This window comes from Grus americana, chromosome 17, assembly GCF_028858705.1.
Source record: "Grus americana isolate bGruAme1 chromosome 17, bGruAme1.mat, whole genome shotgun sequence".
NCBI lineage: Eukaryota > Metazoa > Chordata > Aves > Gruiformes > Gruidae > Grus > Grus americana.
This window is the reverse complement of record NC_072868.1, coordinates 1,736,197-1,748,703: the sequence shown is the minus strand read 5'-3', so window position 1 is coordinate 1,748,703 and position 12,507 is coordinate 1,736,197. Positions and strand designations below refer to the sequence as shown.

Below are 12,507 nucleotides of genomic sequence, written 5' to 3'. Positions count from 1 at the left end.
GCCCTTGCAAGCAGTGAGTACGTATAGTGGCCCAGCTTCCGTTGTTGGTCCTGACTCGTGATCTCTTTCCACTGCTCTACCAAATGTTTCAGTTAATGCAAATCTGTGGTTCACCTGAATCATTGCTGATTTGCACCATCCTGACCACGGTGTGTACAACTGCTTCTGCCTTGCAAGTTTACAGCATTCTGTTTCAGTGGCATCTTAGGGCTAATTAAACCCTTTACACCAGTCGCCTGGGCTGCAGGGGGTATTTTAGCTCTCCTCTTCTCTACAGAAGGCTGTGAGAGCCAAGTGGAATATGAGAGAGTTGAACATGGCTGCTGTCCTGCAGCAGGGGCAGGGCAGGCTGCAACCTGGTATATGAGCGGTCCTCACTTGTGAAGAGAGTGCGAATCGTTAATAACTCCCATCATGCATGAGATGTTAAATTTCTAGCACATGAGCACAATACTATAGTCCCTATTCTGCACCTCACTGTCACATTCTGTTTGTCTTTCTGACCCATCAGACACATTAATCATAATTTTCTTTGGATATTACGCCTGTCTCACCCTTTTTTCCTTTTAAAGAGAAGGGGAAAAAATTAATGTCATGTCCTCATGCCACTGCTCATGGTCATCTCTATAAAATTCTACTCTTGCTCTCTTCTGCTCTCAAAGTGCAGAGTTTTTGGCTTGTTATTTCTGGAAATCCAGAACTGCTGTTGATTTGAGTATCTCTATCCATTTGCTGTGCCTGAGAAGCAGAACCGCCCCGACTTGGCAATCACTCTCTTTCGCTCTCTGTCTTTCCAGCGAGCAGTTTGAATACATAACACAGAGTGACTTCTTGGGTCCCTCCCAGACAATTCCCTCTGACAGCAGGTGTGCCTCTGCATTGCAGATTGTCACACATCTCACCCTGTTTAAAGGCAACAGTGCTCCTTGGAGTCCTCCTTACGGTCACGTTGTGAATTTGCTGCTAGCTGCCTCTCACAACACAGGGATCTATCCTGTGCTGGAACTGGTAACGGTCTTCTGCAAACTACCAAATAGCTGTCTGATGAAATTGCTCCACTGGATCAATTAAACTGACCACCAAAGAGGCTTTTCTGATCCACACATGGAACAGAAATGCACTGAATTGGACAGTGCACGGCAGCGTTAGCCTCTTGCAAAGGGGAGGGAACAAACAGCTACCCCTCTCTTGTGCTTCTGTAGCAGCACGCTATAGTCTCAATCAGAAAGCTAATCCTTGTATCAGTCTGCTGGCAGGGGAATCCTCTCACATAGGATGTGTATTACAGTTTTTTCAATATGTTATTTACAAAACACATCCACTCAGAGCCATGCGGATGGCAGCACAAGAGTAAAAGGATCACACTGCTGTTTAATGAGAGACCTGCAGTGTGCAGTCACCACTGCTTGTTTCCTTGCTTAGGTCCTAGTCAAGACTTACTTTTCCTTAATGCCAGCATTTCCTACCTTCACCAAGCATGTAGATTACTACTTTTCAAACTTAATTTATTCAGGTACTGTAACTGGCACCACGTGCCATTTTTGGCAGCCAAAACAGGTTACCGGTTTCATGCTCCTTTAATTCGCCAAAGCAAGAGCTGAACACTGTGCTTCCATGTCCCATTGGAACAAACCAGAACCCTGCCTTGCTTTGTGTAAGATTCCCATCCCTTCCTCTGCAGCATATCCCACTGTACCAAGTCAGTCCTACCTCCGTGAGCCTTCCAGCCTGAACCAGAAGTGCCAGCTAGTGTGCCGCTTGTTGGAAGCGATGCCTTTGCACAGCCCGTGTGCTGCACACCACAATAAGTTGCCTGTGGCTGTATTAGCAAACCATGTGTATGGCTGCTAGCAAGAATAGTAGTAGCCCATCTGTAGATACAGCAGTATTTAGGGATGGCGTTAAGTAACTAGAGTGCCGAGGACTTGACACCCGCTCTGTATGCATTTCGGGGAAGGAAGTGGTTATTGTGGATTAGCTCTAGCTGTGCCCTGTGATACCTGCTTGCAGCTGCAGATCCTAGATGTGCTCCAGAAGTGCATCTTCAAGTTTAGCTTTGTCCAGAAAGAATGCATTTCATGAACTTCAGTGTGAATCTAAGCATAGAAGTTGCAAATGATGGAGCATCTCTTCAAAAGCACACTCCTGAGCTGAACTGAAACGCCAGTGTAACTGCACTCATATTGCCTGGCTAACAAGGGGGTCCAACCCTGTTGCTCCTATGACAGGCAATGTCTGGAGACCTTTGCTCCATACCATTTGGGGAAAATTCACAGCTCACTAGCAGTAGCAATATCACAGTTTGGGAATTTTATTTAAAAGCACTTTTATTTTCTTTAAGAGAGTGGGCACTGAACAGCTAAGAATGGAGAGGGATGAGAAATCCATAGTACCAGTATATTTTTATCCATTTCGTGTAGACAGCTTTCCAAGAATAATTAACAACAGAGAATCCTCATCTAAAGCATTTCTGTGAGCAATATTTGATGTCTTTTATTAAAGTTCTGGAATAAAAGTCAATAAAAATAGTTGCTAATAAAAATTGCATGTGACACAAAATATCATATGGGAAGCAGTCACCTTGAAGAAATATAATGATCCATTTGAAAAGATTTAGAAAAGAGCTGTAAGAATAAGCCTCAAGATCTTGAAACCAAAAGATCTTGACATTGCAGCAACAGCCAGAAGGAACTGGTCTATTTAGCTCATTAAGGAGAATTTAAAAAGCAGCCTCATCGAGGTCTGTAAATGATTGCATGTTGAGACACTAGAGAAAAGAAGAATACTGAATCTAAAGCTGCACAAACTCAGACAATAGGCAAGACATAGACTTTAGCGGTGGCAGGGTTTAACCAGTGGAATAATTTCCTGTGCATTATAGAGGATTTTCTATGGCCTGAAATCTGGAAAATGTGCTGTATCTGCACCAGAAGCACTGGGCTCATCGCAGGACTCACAGGTGGAGGTTTCTGGCCTGGCACTGCTGGCAGTTGGATTATATTATCTAAGTGGTACTTTCTGAACATAATAACCATGAAACCTGCACACAAGATTCTTACTGTTACACTTTAATAACAATTAAATATGATGGCTTTCTTTGGTAACTTCTGTGTCACAAGCTGTGATGATTTTCACTAACCCAGTCACCCTTCCAGGACGTGTTAAGCACTCATTCATTATAGGAACCCTTTGAAAATGTAGCATTTAAGAGCTAAGTTGACATGGGGACTTGGGCACCTAACCATCATTTCAGGCAGCGTCGTTCAAAATATTTATCTGCAAAAGTCCTCTTCTAATCCCGCATCTAAATCCTTACTCATAAATTCCTTCTCTGAGTATGGGCAAAGCAATCACCCACAAGAGGGTACCTCTCTTTCAGCCTGGGAGGATGACCCTTGTCCGGTGGAAGTGGTCGATAATCCCAGCTGGCATGAAGCACATCAGCCGTGCTGCTCAACCCCTAAACCAGACTGATTTAGCAACCATGAGAGTCAGCCCCATTCTGCCCACTGGTGCAGGTTTGTCCTGCGATGTCTCCACATAGCCCCTTCGACAGCACTGTTCAGAAAGAGATTGAAACCGTAATCCATGCAAATAAATAATCAAATCCCATTTGATTACATCAGATATAAAACTTGTCAAAAACTCTTGCTTCCAGTAGCCTTCTGCTTATTGCCATACTAACTCGTGGCCTTCTCTGAGAAGAATCAAGAAATCTATGACTCTTTTAATTAGATTTGGTCCAGATTTTATCACTGTTAATGAAATCACTCTATGGCAGAGTCAGTTTAAAAGCAGACCTCTGCTCCAAGTCTAAGTCACTTATATTTTTATATCTCTTTACATTCCTGCAGACTTGTCAGATCTCAAAGCTGAGCTGGGTAAGGATCGAAGGGGAGAGCTGTGTTTGTGGGGGGCATCATTTTAACGAGAGCATGGTCCCTCACCACAGCTGTTCATCAGAGCTCCCATGGTGTTCTGAAAGCAAAGATTGGTGACTAAACTGTAATAAAATAATTGCTTTCTAATTTCTAAATCCCCCTGTGGTTCCCCTTAGATGGTAGCATTGGTTTTCACACCAATGGTGTGCTTTGGTTTTTGGTTTTTTGTTTGGTTTGGTTTTTTTTGTTTTGGGGGTTTTTGTTATGGTCTACTAAACATTTCTATTCAAGGATTATTACCTTACATTTCAGTTGGGAACGTGATTGATGTGGCTCCTCCTTCCTTTTAGCTCCAGCCTCCTTGGGAAGACCTACAAAAACATACTGGCTCTTCTTCAGTTCTTATCGCTCATCTGTTTTGGGACATCTTTCACCTGTGGATGCATCTCGTTCTGCTCCCCATTTCTAGGGAATGAGCTCTGCATAAGGAGTATGTAAATTCCTCGCAATGCTATTCATCCAGCCTGTTGCCTTTTTAAACCTACGAGGGAAGCACAGAAAATCCAAACTCGTCCACTTTGCTAAACATTTTTCTTTTCACTTCTAGGTCCTCCTGTTGAGCCCCTGGAGCCAACCAGGCCTTTACCGACTCTTCCTGTTCACAGAATTCACTCCACTTCGGAAAGAAAACACGAGAGACAGCCAAGACCCCCTAGTCCTCCTCTGGGTGATAGGCCATCTCTTCCTGGCACGAAACCGAACATCTGTGATGGCAACTTTAATACCGTGGCTCTCTTTAGAGGAGAAATGTTTGTTTTCAAGGTACTAAGAATTCCTGCTTACCCATGAGTCTTTATTTAATTTTATTGCTGGAAAAGATTAATAGAAGTATAAGGCAGTGAGATTTGAAATGTCTGTGAAAATAGCTCTGTTCCTCTGAGGCTGATGAATGAGCAGTATTAGAAGGAAATGTATGCAGATTGGCTCAGTAATATTTGAAAGTGTCTGACGGGATTCACAAAATGCCCAGGCAGCCTGTGCACCAAAATGTGAACTGGATGCACTGGCAGAGACTTCAGACATCATCAAACTCAGAGAGGAGCCACCTGCAAAGCCAGAAAGCAATACCAGTACCTAACAAGGGATTAAGCCTCGTTGCCTCCAGAGATGGCATGCACTGAACCCTGGGCTTCAGGGAGCACTTGGCCTACCTGAAGCTCTTGGGGAGTTTGAGTTAACCTTCCTTATAAACTACAGCCCGGGAGGAGGGAGAGGCTTTGCTCAACAACCCACGTTAGAGTGCCTTGAATATGGAGATCCATGGTCCCGTTCCCAAAATACCTGTAGCTTTCCCTCTACCCAATGGATGTGAATGTGGAGAGGGGTATGTTGAAGGTCATTAAATGGACAAACCACATCAGTTGCAGAAAATGCCTGAATTCAAAATAGTTAAAGGTTGGGACAGTATCTGGGAGAAGTCTCTGTCCTGCTCTTACTCATCCCTGAGCATCCACTACAGCTTTAACTAATGATCTCATATCTGAAGGGATATCCGATAACTCCTTCGTGCCTTTGGACGTTGTGTGCCTCACACAGTCACCAGGTAACGTTAAGGCTGTATGGCTCTCCTGGAGTCTGACAGTTGAGCACCAGGTTGCACAAGTGCGACCCTCAGACATGCAGAGAGGTCGCTCACAAATGAGTTCATAATGCTTATAACTGTGGACTTGCTTTCTCCTGCTCCTTTTTCCTCTCCTTCTTTCCACCCTTTTTCACAGCACCAGCAATCAACTTCTCACCCTTTTGGCTGCCTTCTTCCCCACAAAGTGCTTCCCTCCCTGGAGACAGTGTTGGGCTGAGCTGTCATCTGAACCAGGACTTCTGTTTTTAACGGTTACAGGGTCTAGGCAGGGATTAGTAATGCTTCACACTGGACACCCAGCCTGATTTGACTTCAAGATAAAAATACTCAGTCTGAAGACTCTTCTGGTTTTCTCAGGATCGCTGGTTCTGGCGTCTGCGCAACAACCGAGTGCAGGAGGGATATCCCATGCAAATTGAGCAGTTCTGGAAAGGCCTCCCCGCAAAGATTGATGCAGCCTATGAGCGGTCTGATGGAAAATTCGTTTTCTTCAAAGGTACCGTACATGTCAGTACAAGCCTGCCACCCCTGCCTCACATCACACTTCTTTTATGGCATGAAAAAGGTGAAAACAGGTATGCTGCATTCTTGTCCTTTTCCAGCGAGGCACTTGAAGCAGCCACTAATCTTTAAAATATAGTTTAGTGTGAGCTGGCCTTGCCAGGACAATCTCTGTATAAAGCTAATATTGATTAGTGGAAGCTGGGTTCCATGTCATAACAAGAAATAGCTCCTATTTCCCAGGGAGTGTCAGTCTCCTGCCTGTCTCCTTGAACATACTTCGGCAGGGCATTAGGGCCTCTCCAGGTACAGGGCACTCCCAAACCACATTTCTGCACAGTTGTCTCCAAAAGAGACAAAATGACCAACCTTATGCTGGGGCCCACATTAGCTCCTTGCACTGTGACAGTGTCTGAAGAGGATCCTGTAACGTGGGAGCGAGTTGTAAGCAAGGAAGAGTGGCTGGAAAGCGTCAGCATGGCCCCGTACGAAAGCACAGTACCTGGTCTTCTGAGTGTATGTCTGCAGCTTCAGTCCCTCTGCTCAATGAACTGCAGTAAAACTTGAGAAAGGCAACAGAAATGATCAAAAAGTATGGGCTGACCTCCTGCAAGGAAATCTCCAGCCTGAATGAGGGATGACAAAGACAGGGTATGAGAGGAGTCTTTGAAATCATGACTGGCCTAGAGGAGGTAAATGGGAAAGGGTTGTTTAACATCTCTTCCAAAGCAAAGGCTGAGGAGCAGCAAATGAAACCAGGAGGTTTCAAGTTCAAAATGAAGAGGAGGAGCAGCTTAATACATTTAAGCCAGGATGTCCTCAACACGCTCTGGTTCATTGTGGCTATTTTACATCTATATCGATTCAACTACTAATTAGGCAAATCTGTTGTTTCTGTCCCCATTCATCTCTAGGAGATAAATACTGGGTTTTTAAAGAAGTGACAGCAGAGCCAGGCTACCCACACAGTCTGGTGGAGCTGGGGAGCTGTCTGCCCCGGGAAGGCATCGACACGGCTCTGCGTTGGGAGCCAGTGGGCAAAACCTACTTCTTCAAAGGCGACAGGTACTGGAGGTTCAACGAGGACAAGAGAGCAACGGACCCAGGATACCCAAAGCCCATCACCGTGTGGAGAGGAATCCCTCAGGCTCCACAGGGAGCTTTTATCAGCAAAGAAGGCTGTACGTATCTGCAGTCATTACGCCCATTAGATTGGTAATAGCTTGTCTGCCTTGGGAGGTGGGTTGTTGGATGTGGGGTGTTTCTAATATTTCCTGAGATAGAAATCAAGGCTCAAAAATCCTAGGGTCACAGTGGCACCTGCGAATACCGGCAGTCTGAGTTCCTTCCTGACCCTCATCCCAACCCATGTACCTCAACCGCTAACCCACATTATCGTAATGCCAGCTCTGGGGAACGGGAAGGGGACTTCTTCTGGTTTTTTGCTGCCACAGGAATCCCTATCTGAGTTTTCCTGGGCCCTGATTGTGAGGATGCCATAACTTAACATTTTCTTTCTAGTTTCTCACCTGTAGCTAGTTCTGTCACTCTATTACAGGCTCCAACCTGTCTGATGTACTTTGAAGTCGGCCATGCTCTGAGTAGGAGGTTGGACCTCCAGAGGCTCCTTCCAACACATTTCTTTCTCTGAGTTGAAGATTTATTCCTCTTCTTCCAGTTGGGGAACGAACTAACAGAAGGGGGTTGTACTGTTGAGGCCGTGTTTAAATTTGGGGCTGTGGTGTGAGATGAGGGCTGTACGGCTGGGCCAGGCTGGAGGACTGCAGTGAGAGCCAGCCAAGCTGGAGGACAGATGCAGGAGACCCAATGCTTTCACCACTGTTCTCTTCTCCTTTTTTCTTTTTTTTTTTTTTTCTAATCACTTGAGAGTGATTAGAAAAGGCGTCATCTGGGGAGGTGAGGGGTACTTCAGACAACACATAGCATAAACCATCAGCCTTTTATTAGCTCCTTAACAAAGGCCAAATCTTCTGGATTCTGTGGCCAAAAGGACTCATTCAGCATCTGCGTCCTCAGGTTGGGTGAACAGAAACCTTAAGTATTCCTCCAAACACTATCTCATCCAAGCACACACTGTCATTCTGCAGATTATGTTAATTGCTTGGCAATGACGAGCACATATTTACAGTTGCTTTAGTAAAAAATAACTCACTGCAGAACACTTACATTAGGGTTTTTTTATTTACAGCTTGTCTTGGCCAAGGGGAATGGTGCTCTGTGGGCAACATTGCACCCACGAGACAGGGTTATGGCTTCTCCTTTAAATCCTACCTGCAAAACCACCTTCGCTTTTCAGTGGGTTTGGGATGCCCTGGATGAATGTGTTTTGTTGGCCCAGGCAGCCACCTCCAGCCTTCCAGGCTGCACATCCTCACGCAAGCACAGCTTATCCAGTCGGAACTGGTGTGATGAGAAATATTCTCTGTTTTGTCTCCTAGTTTATACCTACTTTTACAAAGGGAAGGAGTACTGGAAGTTTGATAACCAGAGGCTGAGCGTGGAGCCAGGCTACCCCAGGTCAATCCTCAAAGACTGGATGGGCTGTAACCAGAAGGATGTTGAACGAAGCAAAGACAGACGCCTCCCCCACGACGATGTGGATATTATGGTGACAATAAACGATGTGCCTAGCACTGTAAATGCAATCGCAGTTGTGATCCCTTGCATTTTGTCTCTGTGTATCCTTGTCTTGGTATACACGATCTTCCAGTTTAAAAACAAAGAGGTGCAGCAAAATGTTGTGTATTACAAAAGACCTGTCCAGGAATGGGTATGACACAGCCCGCTGCACATTTCAACTCATTGATCTGATGAGGACTATGGACAAAAAAAAAAAAAAAAAAGAAAAAAAATGCATTCAAAAGTCTACCAAACAAAACTACTTCAGTGACCTACAAGTTTTCAACAGCCTGGGACCGAAAGAAGCAGGAAAACTAGAAAAAATACAGGCAGCCTTTCAGTGTGGAGCCTCTTTCCTTCTTACTGCCTCAGTCACGTGTCGGTCTTGGTGTGCCATCCTCCACAGGCTCACTCTGCTAACATCAGAGTCTTCAAGACAGGTTTCAACTGACCTAGGAAACTTCCTTCAGTTCCCTGCACCAATGCTCCCTGTTAAACCCAGCATTCTCCAGTGTAGCTAAACCACCTCTGAACAGAACCATTTTTTTAATAGCTGTCTCATAAATGAATTAAGATCATGAAATCTATGAACAGGAACAATTCAGTATCATAAGCAGAAGACATTCTGATGCTGAACCATTCTAAAAGATCTTCTTAGTTTATTACAAAACCCAGGGAATTACCTGGACGCAATTTTCCAATACCTGCTGGTCAGATGTTTTGTACATTCGTAACTAATCAACGCTGCCACTCAGCACAGTGCATGAGGAACCACTAAGCACTCAAAGAGGTAAATGAGTGCAGAGCAGAAGCTCGAGAAGCACCAAACCAGACACCATAATGTTACCTGGTAACATCAAGCCCTAGATTGGGACAATCTGAAGACAGAGTAATTGGGTCTAAAAAAAAAAAAACCAGTCATGGGAATACATGTTTTTGTTTTGGGAGCCATTCATGAAAGAAATATTTAAATGTCACATGATCTTGTTTTAAGCTCCCATCGGCGAGAAACGATGAACCAATGGTTACCGATATACTGAAAAATATGTATAGACGTAGACTGCACTCTGCCCCTGTTAAGATGCTGGGAAAAGATGAATTGTTGTTATGTGGCATGTATAACTAGATTGTGGAATTTGTATGTTGGGTTTCAGGAGAATGGAAATGTTTGTTTGGAGTGAGATCGTCATTATATTTTGCTGAAATAGTCAAGATAGATACAGTAAGAATTAGGCCTGTTCATAAAACTAAATCCAGTCCCTGTAGATGTTACAAACACTGTATGCCTTTGAAATTTGTTTTTTTGTTTTTGCTCATTTCTTCACAGGCAAATATTTGGCAAGGGCCAAAGGAAGCATGCCACACAGTAGAATGAATTTGTCACTAGCCACATTTGAGAGAGACATAAAAATCAGGTAAAGGCTAGATAAATATCTGAATTTTTGGCTAGTAAACGTTTCACAAGTCTCTTCCTCTAACAGTAGCTTCTGCTTATCCCTCTTACAGATGTGAATGGTTTAGGATGTTATGTCCTAACCACAAACTTAGTCCATTTTGTTGTTGATGCTGATATTTCTATTATGTTAAATAAGAGTGAAAGAAGAGTTTCTTGCAATGCAATGTAATGGTGAAGTCCAGCCCTGTACAGAAGTGCCATTCATGTAAGCATATGAACTGCTTTGCACGCTCAATATAAGGAATAGGTGATTAGCGTAAGCCCTCTGCCTATAACTGAATTTTATTCAGTGCAATGGAAGTGCAATGCACAGAATGTCCAGTTAGTATAGAAAAAGTACAGCTTTATAATGTCAGCTGTGGAAAAAAAAAAAAAAATCCAAGGATGACAAACATGCTAAAAATATTTCTAATTACAATGATGAGGAATGAAGAAGCAGAAAGATTGTTAGCATTCTGAATTTCTAACTAGTCCTCAAATATTGCTATGGTGAAGCAGGATAGACAAATAGATACTTCTAGTGCAGCCCACTCGGACTGCATAACATGTGGTCTCAAACTGTATTTTGTCCTTCATAATTGATTTCCATAGCCAAGCTGTTTATTGTGTTTAAACATTAAAAAAAAAGTATTACAAACATATTACAAAATAAGTGAGAAGCTAGTAGATGCAAAACTTTGAATTTTAGTGAAAAAATGTGATAACGTCTCATGATGGGTGAAGGAGTGCAAAAGGACCAAATGAAACCGGAGCTACTAATTAGACATCCCCCACACATGCTACTCCGTACGTTGCTATGTGTACTATGTATGTGGTAGAATGCACACTATGAACGCCACAGCCACATGGCACATTGAACTCATCTGTACGCTGCCATCTCTTCTGGGACTGTGACAGCCCAAACCTTTGAGCAACTTCCAACAGCCATCATTAAAAAAAAAAAAATTAACAACCTAGAGAAATGTCTAATTTTGTTTGTATTTTCTTTTTCTTCCCACCAAAAAGTAGATTTTTTTTTTTGGGGCTGTTCAAAACGCTGTACAGGCAGCACAGTGCCGGGGTCTGTACAAACTGAGCCATGTCCTCAGACGGCGGCACGTTGCCTTGCGGAGCCGGGCACCCCACTGCAATAAGGCAAGCCGCCTGCCCTGTTTTGCCAAAATTCAGCCTTCCTCAGAGAACTTCTGCTTCAGAGAACCAGAGGAATATTTTGGCGCCTTTTCTAACTGCTTCGTAACTGGCTCCTGGTGCCGACTTTACGCGTTTGAGCTTTCCAGGGGTGTGAGGTATTTGTGCAGGTGTTTAGGGGCTGAGTACCAGCCCATTGGCGCTGGGGGGCTGGGGCAGGTAGGTGAGCACCTCCCCCCGAGGACAATCCCATTCACGCCACTGCCGTCGCTCTTTTGTGAAGATTAGCAGCTGTGCAGTCCTGGGGTGACCTGGATCCAGGCACAAAACATCAGCGGTTGTGTAAGGGATAGTGCCGTAATATTCCGGCAGCTGAGCTCTTTGCTGCGTCACGCTACAGAAACGCAGCACCTGGTCAGCAGAGCACCGACGCGGCCTGCCTCCCCTCAGCACGGCGAAAGCAGCTCCATGGACAGGTGCCCGTGTTCCTGTCCCAAAACGCAGCTCCAGGACATATTGCCGCCGCGGGGAGCAGGGATCAGCCGTGCTCGTTCGGCTCTAATCCCCTAAGCAAGAGGCTCTTGTGCTGCTGGCGTGACACACCCCACCCTGCAGCGTGGCCGTTCGTACAGCCAGAGGGGAGTCTGGGCTCATTTTACCTCGAGCGCAGCAGTTGCAGCCCCTCCAGTGAGCAGCCCACTACATACACTATACTGCACGACACATACATTACACTGCACTCGCCATTCTACTTTTTTTTTTTCTTTTTTGACTACTTCAAATAATTTCATCACCAATAAAGTAGGCTCATTTTTCCAGGTGAGTTAGAAATGTGCTGGGATATACAATCACTACAGTCAGGAGACAGTCCTCCACTCTGAGAGGGCTTAGCCATTCCTAACTTGTATTTAGTCATTAAACCTCAAGGGGATCACCCATCTCACACCACAAGGCCTCGGGTTTTTAAAAAAAACCCCTCTGTTAAGTGTCCTGACAAAAGTTTTTGGACATCAAAGCACACTATGGCAGCCAAAACTACACACCCTATGACTTCTTCACTGACCCCTGACTTGCAAGACATTCATTCCTCCCTCAAAACCTCTGGACAACTCTTCTCCATCCTGTAACTTCCATCCCGGGGCTTGATTCCAACCTTTCTCATGGTATCAGACAGTCCAGCAGAGCTGGAAGCAGCTGCGGTTCCTCAGATCATTCCTGCAACCCTTCGTAGTACCTGAAGTGACGTGGTGCAAAGGTGT

The 12,507-nt window shown here is 44.6% G+C and overlaps 1 protein-coding gene across 4 annotated transcripts in view; it reads left to right on the top strand.

The window, feature by feature from the left end:
• MMP24 (matrix metallopeptidase 24) overlaps positions 1-11,193 on the top strand; it is a 46,694-nt gene extending 35,501 nt beyond the window's left edge. The window contains exons 3-6 of one of the 4 annotated variants that reach the window (XM_054845316.1): positions 4,489-4,703; positions 5,881-6,019; positions 6,939-7,205; positions 8,484-11,193. In XM_054845316.1, the coding sequence (XP_054701291.1) occupies positions 4,489-4,703; positions 5,881-6,019; positions 6,939-7,205; positions 8,484-8,821 (959 nt within the window). In that variant the 3' untranslated portion in view covers positions 8,822-11,193. Of the gene's footprint in view, positions 1-4,488; positions 4,704-5,880; positions 6,020-6,938; positions 7,206-8,483 lie in introns of those variants that run through there. The other 3 variants (XM_054845313.1, XM_054845314.1, XM_054845315.1) reach the window with 3 other exon arrangements.
• The last annotated feature ends 1,314 nt before the right edge of the window (positions 11,194-12,507 follow it).